General features: G+C 40.1%; 1 protein-coding gene across 1 annotated transcript in view; it reads right to left on the reverse strand.

Moving 5' to 3' along the window:
• Nucleotides 1–11,893, reverse strand: part of LOC139168224 (major facilitator superfamily domain-containing protein 8-like) — a 47,013-nt gene extending 35,120 nt beyond the window's left edge. The window contains exon 1 of the mRNA XM_070753738.1: nt 11,212–11,893. Coding sequence (XP_070609839.1) covers nt 11,212–11,287 — 76 coding nt within the window. The 5' untranslated portion in view covers nt 11,288–11,893. The remainder of the gene's footprint in view (nt 1–11,211) is intronic.
• Nucleotides 11,894–16,179: the final 4,286 nt, after the last annotated feature.

Here is a 16,179-nt window from a genome sequence, read left to right on the forward strand (position 1 = left end):
ACACATCACACCCTCACTTAGTACCCATTTGTCCTATCACCACCATTACCAACAGCGTTTAAACAGCCCTACCTACAACTAACCTCTCCATTTTTGAACTGAGCCTACGTCATATACTAGATTGACAGTAAGGTATTTCCTATGTCTAATTTTATAAATGACCGCTATCAGCTATACTGCCAGCATTTACCATAAAATATTAAAGCCTTTGGTCTTATTGGGCTTATCTGAATATCCTATACAAATAAAGCTAATGCACCCAGCTTTTATTTCAATAGCTATCAGATGTTTAACGTACTAGCTAGAGTCCACGCATTTATTTATTTTATTTATTTATTCATTTGTCCAATACACAAATACATAGGAAGAAAAATAGACATCTAGTAATATATATAAGGGTAAAAGTGAACTTAGAGGAGAGGATATATGAAAGGAAGAGAATATATATGATAGGTGAAAGAAAGGAAAGACAATTGGACAGGGGATGAAAGGCACTCCAGTGCACTTATGTACGCCCCTTACTGGCCTCTTAGGAACCTGGAGAGGTCAATCGTGGAGAGTCTAAGGGAGAAATGTTGGGGGTTAGGGGTTGACACAATTGAGTCTGGCAATGAGCTCCTCGCTTCGATAACTCGATTGTTGAAATCATATTTTTTACAGTCAAGTTTGGAGCGGTTCGTATTAAGTTTGAATCTGTTGCGTGCTCTTGTGTTGTTGCGGTTGAAGCTGAAGTAGTCATTGACCGGTAGGACGTTGCAGCATATGATCTTGTGGGCAATACTCAAATCGTGTTTTAGGCGCCGTAGTTCTCGGCTTTCTAGGTCCAGGATTGTTAGTCTATTTTCGTAGGATATTCTTTATAGTAACACCCATTATGGCTCGGGATTCGGGAATTGATTAATCCCTCTAATAATTAGAACCAGAAACACTCCCTACAGGTAAACACATAGGCATCTAACCACTTTCCCTATGAGGGCAGCTCACAATAGCATTTAAACAGCCAAACGTTTCATGCTTATATACTATACCAGTGATAGAGAACCTATGGCACGGATACCACAGGTGGCATGTGGGACCAAATCTGCTGGAACGTGAGCCGTTGCCCTAGCTCAGCTCCAATGTGCATGTGTGTACCAGCCAGCTGATTTTTGGCTCGCGCAGAGGCTCTGGGAGGGCGTTTTTGGCTTCCAGAGAGATTGAGTTCATGAAGTCTTTCCTGATATGTTTTATGCTTAAGACCAGCGGTCCCCAAATTACGGCCTGGGGGCCGGATGCGGCCCGCTGAGGCCATTTATCTGGCCCGCGGGTGAGTCTGTCGGCCTGGAGAAACCCCCATGGGCTCTGAGCCCCACCCAGCTTCTCCGGCTGTGTCCGGGAACCACAGCAATGTCCCCTGTAAGGCGTGCTGCCATGCCCATAAAAACAACCTTCCATGCAGTCTTTTCCAAGGCTGCACTGGGGAGCTGGGCATCGGAGTTGGGGCGGGGAGCAACAAAGAAAGTGTGGGGAAGTCTTGCACCAGTGAAGGTTCGCACGCTCCTATGTGCGTGAGCTCCCCATTCTACTGCCAGCCTGCCATGCAGCTGGGGGGGTGGGGAGGCTGAGCACTCCGCCGCGAACTTCAGAGAGAGAAGTGGGGAGAAAGAAAGAAACAAAAGGGAAAGAGAAATGGAGAGGAAGGAAGGAGAGAGGGAAGGAAGGAAGGGGGAGAAAGAGAAGGAGAGAGTAAGGGAGGGAGGAAGAGAGATAGCAAGAGAGATAGTGAGAAAGAGAGAGAGCAAGAGAGAGAGAAAAGGAGAGGAAGAAAGGAGGGAGGGAAGGAAGGAAGGAATGAGAAATGGAGGGAAAATGAAGGAAGGAAGGAAGGAAGGAAGGAAGGAAGGAAGGAAGGAAGGAAGGAGAAATGGAGGGAACAAGGAAGGAAGGAAGAAAGGAAGAATGAAATGAATGGAGGGGCAGAGAAGGGAAGGAATTTTTTGGGGGGTGTAAATTATTTTAAATTTTCTCTCAACATACATTCAAACAATACAGTGTACCATCTAATTTTCCATGAATAGTAGTGATTTCTGACAGTCTCAAAATGGGTGAACAGTGCAGTCAGGCGGTAGGGAAAGCAAGTAGGATGCTTGGCTGCATAGCTAGAGGTATAACAAGCAGGAAGAGGGAGATTGTGATACTGCTGTATAGAACGCTGGTGAGACCACATTTGGAATACTGTGTTCAGTTCTGGAGACCTCACCTACAAAAAGATATGGATCAAATTGAACGGGTCCAAAGACGGGCTACAAGAATGGTGGAAGGTCTTAAGCATAAAACGTATCAGGAAAGACTTAATGAACTCAATCTGTATAGTCTGGAGGACAGAAGGAAAAGGGGGGACATGATCGAAACATTTAAATATATTAAAGGGTTAAATAAGGTCCAGGAGGGAAGTGTTTTTAATAGGAAAGTGAACACAAGAACAAGGGGACACAATCTGAAGTTAGTTGGGGGAAAGATCAAAAGCAACATGAGAAAATATTATTTTACTAAAAGAGTAGTAGATCCTTGGAATAAACTTCCAGCAGACGTGGTAGATAAATCCACAGTAACTGAATTTAAACATGCCTGGGATAAACATATATCCATCCTAAGATAAAATACAGAAAAAAGTATAAGGGCAGACTAGATGGACCATGAGGTCTTTTTCTGCCATCACACTTCTATGTTTCTATGTTTCTAATAAAATGCGGTATTTTGTTAGTAACTAATATCAACCATCAAAAAAGTTGCAAATGTTTTTTTAAAAAAGTTGTCATCCAGGTACATACTTTTCTTTTAATTAAATTCCCTCCTTAATGTTCCTTCAAAAAGTACACCAATTATATTTCTAATGTATTAACCATTATTACAAAGTGCTTCTTTCTTTCTTTATACATTTTTCTATAAACCAAAAAACCCTTGTATAGCCAATCAGATGTTAACAAAAGAAAATTAAAAACAAAACATAAACTTTTGTGAATTTCAGACTTCCCTCCCCCTCTAAATAGTATGTTCCCACTTTGTTTTTTACTTTAAAATAAGGTATGTGCAGTGTGCATAGGGATTTTTTTCATAGTTTTTTTTATAGTCCAGCCTTCCAACAGTCTGAGGGACCATGAACTGGCCCCCTGTGTAAAAAGTTTGGGGACCCCTGCTTAAGACCTTCCACTATTTTTGGAGCCCATCTTTGGACCCGTTCAATTTGATCAATATCTTTTTATAAGTGAGGTCTCCAGAACTGAACACAGTATTCCAAATGGGGTCTCACAGCGCTCTATACAGAGGGATCACAATCTCCCTCTTCCTGCTTGTTATACCTCTAGCTATGCAGCCAAGCATCCTACTTGCTTTCCCTACCGCCTGACCGCACTGTTCACCCATTTTGAGACTGTCAGAAATCACTACCCCTAAATCCTTCTGAAGTTTTTGCTAACACAGAACTGCCAATACAATACTCAGATTGAGAACTCCTTTTGCCCAAGTGCATTATTTTACATTTGGAAACATTAAACTGCAGTTTCCATTGCTTTGACCATTTATCTAGTAAAGCTAAATCATTTGCCATATTACAGACGCCTCCAAGAATATCAACCCTATTGCACCCAACCCTAACTTCTGGAGTCAAGCTGTTCCACTAGTTAATTGTCCTCACTTTAAGGAAATTTCCCCTTAGTTCTAGCTTGCTTGATTAGTTTCCACCCATTGCTTCGTGTCCTGCCTTCAGGTTCTTTGGAGAATAGCTTGACTCCCTCTTCTTTGTGGCAGCCTCCCAAATGTTGGAACACTCCTATCATGTCAGCCCTAAGTTTCAAGAAAGCTGCATTGTCCCATTGTCATGGATTTACCAGCTTAACCCATTCTTTGGGTGTACTCCACAATACACTAAATCTAAGTAGGTTGCATAAAGATGATTGAAACTACTCGGTTATTATCTTGTCACAATTAGAAAAACCGTGCTAACCCAGATAAGGGCAGAATTCAGAAACAGGACGTGCCCCACTCAATCCTTCTTCAAGTATCCTGACCCCAAAGGCAATGAACGGCCCCCACCCTCGTCTTTCGCAAGTTACGCAAGACCCACCTATATTGCCAGGCATGGGGGAACTAAGACATCTCCCCCAGGCTTTTTTATATTTTATGTTTGGTATGAATGTGTTGTATGGTTTTTAATTGTTGGGGGTTTTTAATGTAATTTTATTATTAGATTTGTTTCATTATTATACTGTTTTTTATTGCTGTTGTGAGCCGCCCCGAGTCTTCGGAGAGGGGCGGCATACAAATCTAATAAATAATAATAATAATAATAATAATAATAATAATAATAAAAATGCAATACCTAGGAATAAGTTGGATTTTAAACAAATAAGTTGGAGTTTAAAATGTTTTCTATAATATTTATTACATAAAATGCCAAAGTTTAGATTTTATTTTCAACTTTCTATTTGGAACCTGTGGCCATAAATAACATTTAAAAGAAAAATTTTTGCTCCCTTCCTTCATTATGCAATGGCCAATGATTTATTAGACACTAGTAGCTGGATACCTGTGCTTCGTTGGGAAACTGCGTGATCAGGCTTGATAAACTGACAGTTAAAGCATGAAAGTTAATGAGTAGTTATGATTGGACTTGATACATTGACACTTAAATCTTGAAAAATTATGTAGAAGGTGTTAACGCAACTGGCAACTGCAGAGTGTGTTAACATAAGGAAACTGGCAGTTGGTACACATTTCTTTTCAGGTGGGGGTTGGGGGAGTAGAATGTCTAAACTCCCAGCCCATAGGCCAGATGAGTCACTGGCCACGCCCAGTTTAGCAAAGGAGTAGCATCAGAGCTTGTTAATATAAGGCAACTGGCAGTTGGAACAGAGTTCTTTTCAGGTGGGGAGGGGGAGTAGACGGTCTAACTCCAGAGCGTATTAATTTATATAATACTATACTGTATAAAGAATACTAATGATGTGATGGTCATTTCAAAAAATCCTTTCTTAGTGAGCAACTAGAAGCCAAGAGGAATATACATGCCCAGTTTCAAATTTGAAGATTTTACAGTTCTGGAGATTTCGTGATGAGTGAGTGGTATTTGGCGTTTATATACAGTGCTCAAAAAATAATAATAAATAAATAAAGGGAATACTTAAACAACACAATATAACTCCAAGTAAATCAAACTTCTGTGAAATCAAATTGTCCACTTAGAAAGCAACATTGATTGACAATCAATTTTACATTGTGTTGTGCACATTCAGCTTTGTACAGAACAAAGTATATTCAGTGAGAATATTTCGTTCATTCAGATCTAGGATGTGTTATTTGAGTGTTCCCTTTATTTTTTTTTAACAGGATGGATGGATGGATGGATGGATGGATGGATGGATGGATGGATGGATGGATGGATGGATGGATGGATGGATAGATAGATAGATAGATAGATAGATAGATAGATAGATAGATAGATAAGATTATTTTTTATTATTATTTATTAGATTTGTATGCTGCCTCTCTCCGAAGATATACAAAGCAGTTCTTGATTTCTGGTTGAGGGGAAACAGGTGGCATCCCATTTTCAAGTACTAACAGAGAAAAACAAAACTTTTTTTTCAGTCCACTCTCTCTGCTCCATTTACAATTTAAGAAGGCTGGATCCTCTTCCTCCAACTTCCGTTTACTTCTCTCTGAGCTAATTAGCCTGAGAGACTTTCATCGATTATTTATTTTTCACATCTGTCTCCCAACTTCCTTCCATTATGGCATAAAATAAAATAAAATAAATAAAATAAATAAAATAAATAAAATAAATAAAATAAATAAAATAAATAAAATAAATAAAATAAAATAAAATAATAAAATAAAATAAAATATCATAAAATAAAATAAAATAAAATAATAAAATAAAATATCATAAAATAAAATAAAATATCATAAAAGAAAAGAAAAGAAAAGAAAAAATAAAATAATAAAATAAAATAAAATAAAATAATAAAATAAAATGAAATAAAATAAAATAAAATAAAACAAAACAAACTAAACTAAATTAAAATAAAATAAAATAACATAAAATAAAATAAAATAAAATAAAATAACATAAAATAAAATAAAATAAAATAAAATAAAATAACATCTTCGGATAGGGGACAAGTTTGAAGACAGACAAATTACTTCCACCTTTCAGAAAGTCGGAAAGGAAGTCATAATACCTGTTCTGACACTCGCAAACTCATGGAAATGTTAACGCTTCTGCCTGTTCAACTGCGAAACCTTCCTTCAGAGGGACAAGTAGAAGCTTGCTGGTTTGCAATCTGAACAAAACACGGCACTGTAAAACAGGCTCCTGCTTTTGCAACCTGACTGAGTCAGCCAGGGAGCGACCTGGGCCCCTGTTGTGGGGGAGAATTCACCCCTTTTCTTTCCTCAGTTTTCCTTCTCCTCCTTCGTTTTCCATCAAACAGCACAATGTGAGATCGTACCTCACACGCCCGCACGTCTTCTCGTGAGATTTGCTTCCTGCAAGCCAAATCTCGCTCCGACGCACGCTCGCATCAGCACCGGTAGCGGCGGTAAGTTGGAACCCGCGCCTGGTGCAGATTAAGGGTGACAGGAACAGAATATCAGAGGGTCAGGAGTGAACTGGGAAATCTTTGGTCCGGAACCGCATTCTACCGCACGAATCCCAGCGGCTGATAAGGTGCCACAGAGTTGGCCTTCTCCAGGTCCCGTCGACCAAACAATGTCGTTTGGCAGGCCCCAGGGGAAGAGCCTTCTCTGTGGCGGCCCCGGCCCTCTAGAATCAACTCCCCCCGGAGATTAGAACGGCCCCCACCCTCCTTGTCTTTCGCAAGTCACTCAAGACTCACCTATATCACCAGGCATGGGGGAATTAAGACCTCTCCCCCAGGCTTTCTTATATGTTATGTTTGGTATGTATGTGCTGTATGGTTTTTTAACCCTGCTTTTCTGTTCAAAAAAACTCCCTAATGTTATGTTCCCGGGTCTATTTGACCCGGACCGCAAATTGATCATTTTAGGTACTTATATTTGGTCTTTTTGAAAGCTTTTTTCACTTGGAAACAAGTTTGAACATTTCTGTACACATTGGAATGAAAATTGCAATGAAAAAATTAATACTTAATGGTTTATTTTGCTGATAAAATGCGCCCGCCCCCCCGTTTTTGTGAATTTATTTTCAATTTATGGATAGCTTTGCTTGCAAAATGGTAGCTTGAACATTCATTGACCCGGACCACAAATTGATCATTTTAGGTACTTATATTTGGTCTTTTTGAAAGCTTTTTTCACTTGGAAACAAGTTTGAACATTTCTGTACACATTGGAATGAAAATTGCAATGAACAAATTGATGCTTATTGGTTTATTTTGCTGATAAAATGCGCCCCCCCCCCCTGTTTTTGTGAAATATTTTTCAATTTATGGATAGGTTTTACTAAACTAGGTGTGGGATTGGTAGCTTGAACATTTCTGAACATAATGATATGAAAATTGAACTGGAAAAATTGATGCATATTTGTTTATTTTGCACATAAAAGTCTCCCCCCCCCCCCCGTGTTCAATTATTTCAATTTACAAGCTTTTAATTACCGAACTAGATAACATCATCAAAACACCCAGGACGCCACAGGTGAAAACACGAAAACGCAGGATAATAATGAATTCCCGGGGAAAAGAGAGTCAATTAGTTCCAGTGGTGAAGGCTTTAGGTTAGAAACCAGGAACTGTGAGTTCTAGTCCTTGCCTGAGGTATGAAAGCTGACTGGGCGACTTTGGGCAAGTCCTTATCTCTCAGCACAATTTACCTCACGAGGTTTGTTGTGGGGAAAATAGGAGGAAGAAGGAGCACCAGGAATGTTTGCCACCTTAGTTATTTAGGAACATAATAATAAAGGCGGGATGAAAATAAAATATTAAGTATAAAATATTCAGAGCTCAGTTTGGAAAAGCAATAGTCTTCGAGTCTTCGGAGAGGGGCGGCATACAAATCTAATAAATAATAATAATAATCCCAGTTTATCTCAGGGACCGACTTCTGTCACACGAATCCCAGCGACCAATTAGGTCCCACAGAGTGGGCCTTCTCCGGGTCCCGTCAACTAAACAATGTCGGTTGGCGGGGCCCAGGGGAAGAGCCAACTTCCCCCGGAGATTAGAATAGCCCCCACCCTCCTTGCCTTTCGTAAGCTCCTCAAAACCCACCTTTGCCGTCAGTCATGGGGGAACTAAGATAATCTTTCCCCCTAGGCTTCTACAATTTATGCATGGTATCTTTGTATGTATGATTGGTTTTATAACAAGGGTTTTTAACTGTTGTAATATTGGATTTTTACATTCTGTTTTTTGTCACTGTTGTTAGCCGCCCCGAGTCTACGGAGAGGGGCGGCATACAAATCCAATAAATAAATAAATAAATAAATCATCATCATCATCATCATCATCATCATTATTATTATTATTAGAAAAAAACTTGTTTGTTCACTTACAGATCCAAATCTTTTGGCAATCTAGAATGTTTAGAACAGAGGTCTTCAAACTTGGCAACTGGAAAATTCTGTGAGTTGAAGTCCACAAGTCTTCAAGTTGCCAATTTTGGGGACCCCTGGTTTAGAAACATAGAAACATAGAAGACTGATGGCAGAAAAAGACCTCATGGTCCATCTAGTCTGCCCTTATACTATTTTCTGTATTTTATCTTAGGATGGATATATGTTTATCCCAGGCATGTTTAAATTCTGTGACAGTGGATTTACCAACCACGTCTGCTGGAAGTTTGTTCCAAGCATCTACTACTCTTCCAGTCAAATAATATTTTCTCGCGTTGCTTCTGCTCTTTCCCCCAACTAACCTCAGATTGTGTCCCCTTGTTCTTGTGTTCACTTTCCTATTAAAAACACTTCCCTCCTGAACCTTATTTAACCGTTTAACATATTGAAATGTTTCGATCATGTCCCCCCTTTCCCTTCTGTCCTCCAGACTATACAGATTGAGTTCATTAAGTGATTCCTGATACGTTTTCTGCTTAAGACCTTCCACCATTTTTGTAGCCCGTCTTTGGGCCCGTTCAATTTTGTCAATATCTTTTTGTGGGTGAGGTCTCCAGAACTGAACACAATCTTCAGAGAAGGGCAGCATACAAATCTAATAAATCAGAATAGAGCGAGAAAAGGCCTTGGAGGTCTCTTAACATATGACCCTATATACCATTTTGGACAAATGGCTGCCCAGCCTCTTTAAAAATCGCAGTTTGTTTGTTTTTTAAATAAATTTCTTTATTGAGTTTTCACATATAGTTCAAATCACACATTATTCTGTTTTACAGATTATAAACCATCTCTTTTAAAATTCTTAAAATAAATTTTTACCTATTACATTCCATTATATACATTATATTTCATACTTTTATATTCTAATATTTATTATATTCAATAACTGGTAAATAAAACTTTTCACAAGGTAGCTGTAGATTGTTTCCATTGTACTGTTGCTTCTTATTATATTGTTTCTATATTCTCTTTTGAACCCATTCATGCCATTTTTGCCATGTTCGTTTTGATTCCGTGATTTTGTTTCCCTTAATTGAGTTAGTGAGTTCATCCATCTCCACACATGTATATATCTTATCTATAATTAATTCTTCCGTTGGGGTCTGGTCATTTTAAAAGAGTTGTGCTATCGCAATTCTCGTTGCGGTGTTTATGTGTGTTGTAAGAAGCATTGTTTGTTTTGAGTAGTGTTTTCTCCAAACTCCTAATACCGTGTTTCCCCGAAACACGGTATTACCCCCAAAAGCCCCACTACGTCTTACTTTCGGGGTATGTCTTACATTGGAAAAAAATTGAAAGGGTCGCGTTCCCGAAGGCATCTCCCCAGAGTCCAGAAGGGCAGCCGCGGGACAGAAGCCTCGTGAGCCCTTTTCCAAGTTCAATCTCAGGGCTCCAAGCGGCGTGCACGCGTGGAGCCACAGCAGATGGTGTTTTTACTTCCACACCGCTACTTCGCGAAAAATCGATCATCGCTTGGGGTCCTGGAACGGAACCCTCGCGATGATCGAGGGACCACTGTATATAAACATTGTTATATCTTTGTATACCACCAATACCTACTTGAGTAAATAAATAAATAAAAAATAAAAACTTGAAAATAAAATAACAACTCCTTTTTAAAGGGAGATTGGAATGTTGGAGGGAATCATGCTTGGAGGGGGGGGGTTGGACTGGATGATCTCCAAGATTTCTTCCAACTCTAATTGTGTGTGTGTGTGTGTGTGTGTGTGTGTCTGCTCAAAAAACAAAGGGAACTCTCAAAGAACACATCCTAGAGCTGAATGAATGAAATATTCTCATTGAATACTTTGTTCTGTACAAAATTGAACGTGCTGACAACATGTGAAATTGATTGTCAGTCAGTGTTGCTTCCTAAGTGGACAGTTTGATTTCACAGTTTGATTGACTTCTGAGCTATATATATATACAGTATATACAGTATAGGCCAAAATAGATCTATCCTAGTCTCCCTTAATTTTCAAATTCAGCAAAAATATGTGACATATATAGATATACAGTATACTCTATATATACACAATATACATATACATATATGGATGGATGGATGGAATGGTGGGTGGGTGGGTAGGTAGGTAGGCAGGCAGACAGACAGACAGACAGACAAACAGACAGACAGATAGCGACTACTTCACCTTTAACAACAACAACACAACAGCACACAATAGATACAAACTAAATATAAATTGCTTCAAACTAGACTGCAGGAAATACGATTTTAGCAATATGGTCAATGCCTGAAATTCACTACCGGACTCTGTTGTTTCCTCCCCCCAGTCCCAAAATCTTCAACCTTACATTATCTACAATAGACCTCTCCCCTTTTCTAAGAGGTCTGTAAGGGGTGTGCATAAGTGCACCTTCGTGCCTACCGTCCCTGTCCTAATGTCTTTTTATCTTTTCTATCTCTACTTGATACTTATATTATGCTAAACATACTGCAGTACTATATTTGTATGACAAGTAAATAAATAAAAATATACCCGAGGCGAAAACCCTAGGAAAAGATGCACCGAGGTTTCCCCCCCTCAGACCACCCCGTGGTGCCCTTTCCCTCTCTCTCCCCACCCACCAACCTTCCTCCCAGGTGATCCCGTTCACCGACCTCCGGGCCAACCTACCATACTCGATCCCTCCGGAAAGGAAAAGCAGCCCGATGGTGAAGCCGGTCCGTTTCTTCTTCCGTTGGGAATCCATCCATGCGCTCCCGGCCGTCCCCAGGTAACAGATACAGAGCGAGGGGTCCGGGGAGGAGCTGCAGCCGGTCCTCCTTTATAGGCCGGCACACGCAAGCATCCCCGCCCGGCCCACCTCGCACCTCCTCCGGCTAGTTGAGGCGGCGCACCTGGCTTGGCCGGCGAGTACTTCCCCTGCGACCCGGCGGCCTTGGAATGACCGGGGCTGGGAGCGGAGGCTTGGCTGGACGGCCAACCCACCCCCCACCCCCGCGGGAGCACTTTGGGCCGGCCCGCAGGCCCCTGGAAGCGGGAGCGAATGGAAGGTACTAAGTTGGAAACGGGGGGAGGAAAAACGACCTTCCCCAGACTTGGCGGCTTCCGTTTCTGTTGCTTCCCGAGAAGGCGAAGAGCGGAAACGACCGAAAGGACGACAAGCACAGGAATTCGGAATAGGTTAATGCCAAAACCTATTCTACTGTGTGTGTCTGTGTGGTTTACTGTATAAAATACATTTGTAGTATATGTATGGATATAAATTTATATACATACAGAGATACATATAATATATACTGCTCCAAAAAATAAAGAGAACACTTAAACAACACAATATAACGCCATGTAAATCAAACTTCTGTGAAATCAAACTGTCCACTTAGGAAGCAACACTGATTGACAATCAATTTCACATGTTGTCAGCACATTCAACTTTGTTCAGAACAAAGTATTCAATGAGAATATTTCATTCATTCAGATCTAGGATGGGTTCTTTGAGAGTTCCCTTTATTTTTTATTTTTTGGAGCAATGTACCGTATATACATATGTACATTTACACATACAGACAGACAATTTATGTGTGTGTGTGTGTGTGTGTGTGTGTGTGTGTGTGTGTGTGTGTATATATATATATATATATATATATATATATATATATATATATATATAAAATGCATATATTATATATATACAGTATATATAAAATGCACATATATATATATATATATATATATATATATATATATATATATATATATATATAATGCACAAACATATGCAATTGAATATGGAATTGAATTGAATTGAATTCTTTATTGGCCAAGTGTGATTGGACACACGAGAAATTTGTTCCCAAATTTATATTATTAAGTTCCCAATGTCTAATTTAATGAAAAGAAGTCTCAAGGGTTGCCACAAATAAGAGGGAGTAAAACTATCCTCCAAAGCACCTGAGGATAGAACAAGAAGCAATGGGTGGAAACTAAACAAGGAGGAAGCAACTTAGAACATTTCAGATAAATATCCTGACAGTTAGAACAATAATCAGCTTGCCTGCAGAAGTTGCACATTTTGTAACCCTGGAAGTTTTAAAGATGAGATTAGATAACCATTTGTCTGAAATGCTATAGGGTTTCCTGCCTAAGCAGGGGGTTGGAGTACAAGACCCCACTTCCAACTCTGCTGTTCTACTCTAAATTTGTATAGTTGCATCTCACAAAACTGACTGTAGGCAGTGTGCAATATTTAATGTATTATGGGTATATTTATGTGTGTCTAATGTATATGGATAATATTTGTGTATATGGGTATATGAGTCTTCGGAGAGGGGCGGCATACAAATCTAATAAATTATTATTATTATTATTATTATTATTATTATTATTATTATTATTATTATATATAAAGCCCTTCATGGCACCGGACCAGAATACCTTCGGGACCGCCTTCTGCCGCACGAATCCCAGCGACCGGTTCGGTCCCACAGAGTTGGCCTTCTCTGGGTCCCATCGACTAAACAATGTCGTCTGGCGGGACCCAGGGGAAGAACCTTCTCTGTGGCGGCTCCGACCCTCTGGAACCAGCTCCCCCCTGAGATTAGGATTGCCCCCACCCTCCTTGCCTTTCGCAAACTCCTTAAAACCCACTTCTGCCGTCAGGCATGGAGGAACTAAAACATCTCCCCCTTGCCCATGTTGTTTTGGTGTTAGATTGATTGTGTGCTTGTTTTTTAATATTCTGGGGTTGTTTTTTATGAATTTTTTAGCTTAAAATTGTAATTGGATTGGTGAGTATTGGATTTGTTATTATGTATTGTTTTTACCATTGTTGTGAGCCGCCCCGAGTTTGCGGAGAGGGGCGGCATATAAATCCAATAAATCTAATCTAATCTAATCTAATCTAATCTAATCTATTATTATTATTATTATTATTATTATTATTATTATTATTATTATTACTACTACTACTACCACTACTACTACTACTACTACTACTACTACTACTACTACTACTTGGGTGTCTGTATATACACACTATGTAAACACACCACCAAAAATAAATATAGATCTGTAGATACAGTACATAGATGTAGTGTTTCTCAATTTTAGTAACATTAAGATACAGTATGTGCATTCCAACCCCCAGAATTCCCTAATTAGCATTCTGGCTGGGAAATTCTGGGACTTAAGTCCACATACTTTAAAGCCTAACTCACCTACCATTGTTGTAGAGAAAACACAAAATTCTACATTAAACCCTGACCAAAATTATACATTAAAAAAGCAGGTTGAAAATATAACAAATATAAATAATGCAGATCCAACATAATAAAAGGCCTATTCAACAACCAAAGTAAAGCATTCAAGATGGGCTCATAAATATCCTCAATGCCTGAGGGGGGGGGGAAGCACTTTGAAAAGGTAGGTTTATTGCATTTACTATGGAATAAATCAGTCCTGCAGGGAGATCACACTTCACATTAAATTATAACCCGTAAAACTCCACATTGGGAAATTATGATGTGCAAATCTACCTCTCCTGTTTTGTACTTTATAATTGAGACCTTTCAGAGGTGTATAGAACTTTGGCAATGTGGTTAATGATACAGAACGGTTTTAATTATGCCCACCCAGAAGACACTAGTCCCAATGTAAAAATTCAATACGGAGAAATATTTTGGTATCACTCCATAATGCATTGTTTTCTTGATAGGTTTCTGCCTGAGCAGAAATTCAAGGGAGAAAAACAATAATTAGCTCTACAGGGAGACTTTCAATTTTAGCCCTTTCTCTTAAAAAAAACCTAGTAGGGTGACGGGAAAAATCTATGGTTAAAGCCTTTAAGATCAAGGGAGAATGAGCCCATTAGACCAGTGTTTCCCAACCTTGGCAACTTGAAGATATTTGGACTTCAACTCCCAGAATTCCCCAGCCAGCTACTGGCTGGGGAATTCTGGGAGTTGAAGTCCAAATATCTTCAAGTTGCCAAGGTTGGGAAACACTGCATTAGAGCAACTAAGATGATGGACTGGAAGCTAAAACCTATGACGAACAATTGCAGAATTTGGGTTTGGCTAATCTAGAGAAAAGAAGGACTAGGGGGGACATGATGGCAGTATTCCAATATTTGAGAGGCTGCCACAAATATAAGGGAGATCAACTTATTTTCCAAAGCACCAAAGGGCAGAACAAGAAACAACGGATGGAAACTGGTCAAGGAGCGAAGGAACCTGGAATTAAGGAGAAGCTTTCTAACAGCGAGAACAATTAACCAGTGGAAACTTCAGAAGTTGTGGATGCTTCAGTATTGACCTGACCCAGGTACGCTTGGGATCGCCCGATCCGTTAGTGGAAATGGCAATGCATGCACATCTGCGCATGCCTGCCGTGCAGGAATTTGCCTCCGCTCATGCGCGGAACCAAAGAAATCAGTGAAAATCTGTGATTTTCGGCCTTCCTCGCGTGAGATTTCAGCAATTTTCACATGTGCAGAAGCAAATTCTCACCTGGGGGTGCACATGCCAATGGTGGAAGGTCTTAAGCATAAAACGTATCAGGAAAGACTTCATGAACTCAGTCTGTATAGTCCGGAGGACAGAAGGAAAAGGGGGGACATGATCGAAACATTTCAATATGTTAAAGGGTTAAATAAGGTCCAGGAGGGAAATGTTTTTAATAGGAAAGTGAACACAAGAACAAGGGGACACAATCTGAAGTTAGTTGGGGGAAAGATCAAAAGCAACATGAGAAAATATTATTTTACTGAAAGAGTAGTAGATGCTTGGAACAAACTTCCAGCAGACGTGGTAGATAAATCCACAGTAACTGAATTTAAACATGCCTGGGATAAACATAGATCCATTGTAAGATAAAATACAGAAAATAGTATAAGCGCAGACTACATGGATCATGAGGTCTTTTTCTGCTGTCAGTCTTCTATGTTTCTATGCCTGCCACCCCCCCACCCACCCCCCACACACACACAAACGCACGCCAGCCTCCGGGACTGATCCGGTAGGGAAAGGTAAATGTGGCCCTTCTCTGGGTTGCTTCATTAATGGAGGTTTTTAAGAAGAGGCTTCACTTTTTCAAATGCCCTCATCACCTCGAGGTTCGACTACTGCAACGCTTTCTACATGGGGCTACCTATGAAGAGTGTTCAGAAACTCCAGATCGTGCAGAACACAGCCAGGAGAGCTATCATAGGGCTACCTAGATTTGCCCTTGTTTCTCCAACACTCTGCGGCCTTCACTGGCTGCCGATCAGTTTCCGGTCACAATTCAAAGTGTTGATAATGACCTATAAAGCCCTACATGGCATTGGACCAGAATACTTTCGGGACCATTTTCTGCTGCACGAATCCCAGTGACCGATAAGGTCCCACAGAGTTGGCCTTCTCCGGGTCCCGTCGACTAAACAATGTCGTCTGGTGGGCCCCAGGGGAAGAGCCTTCTCTGTGGTGGCCCCCATCCTCTGGAATCAACTCCCCCCGGAGATTAGAACCGCCTTTTGTAAGTTACTAAAGACCCACTTATGTCGCCAGGCATGGGGGAGCTGAGATATCCCCCAGGCTTATACAGTTTACGCATGGTATGATTGTGTTGTATGGTTCCAATGTTGGGTTTTAGAATGTTTTT

Source organism: Erythrolamprus reginae, chromosome 5 (assembly GCF_031021105.1).
Source record: "Erythrolamprus reginae isolate rEryReg1 chromosome 5, rEryReg1.hap1, whole genome shotgun sequence".
Lineage (NCBI taxonomy): Eukaryota > Metazoa > Chordata > Lepidosauria > Squamata > Dipsadidae > Erythrolamprus > Erythrolamprus reginae.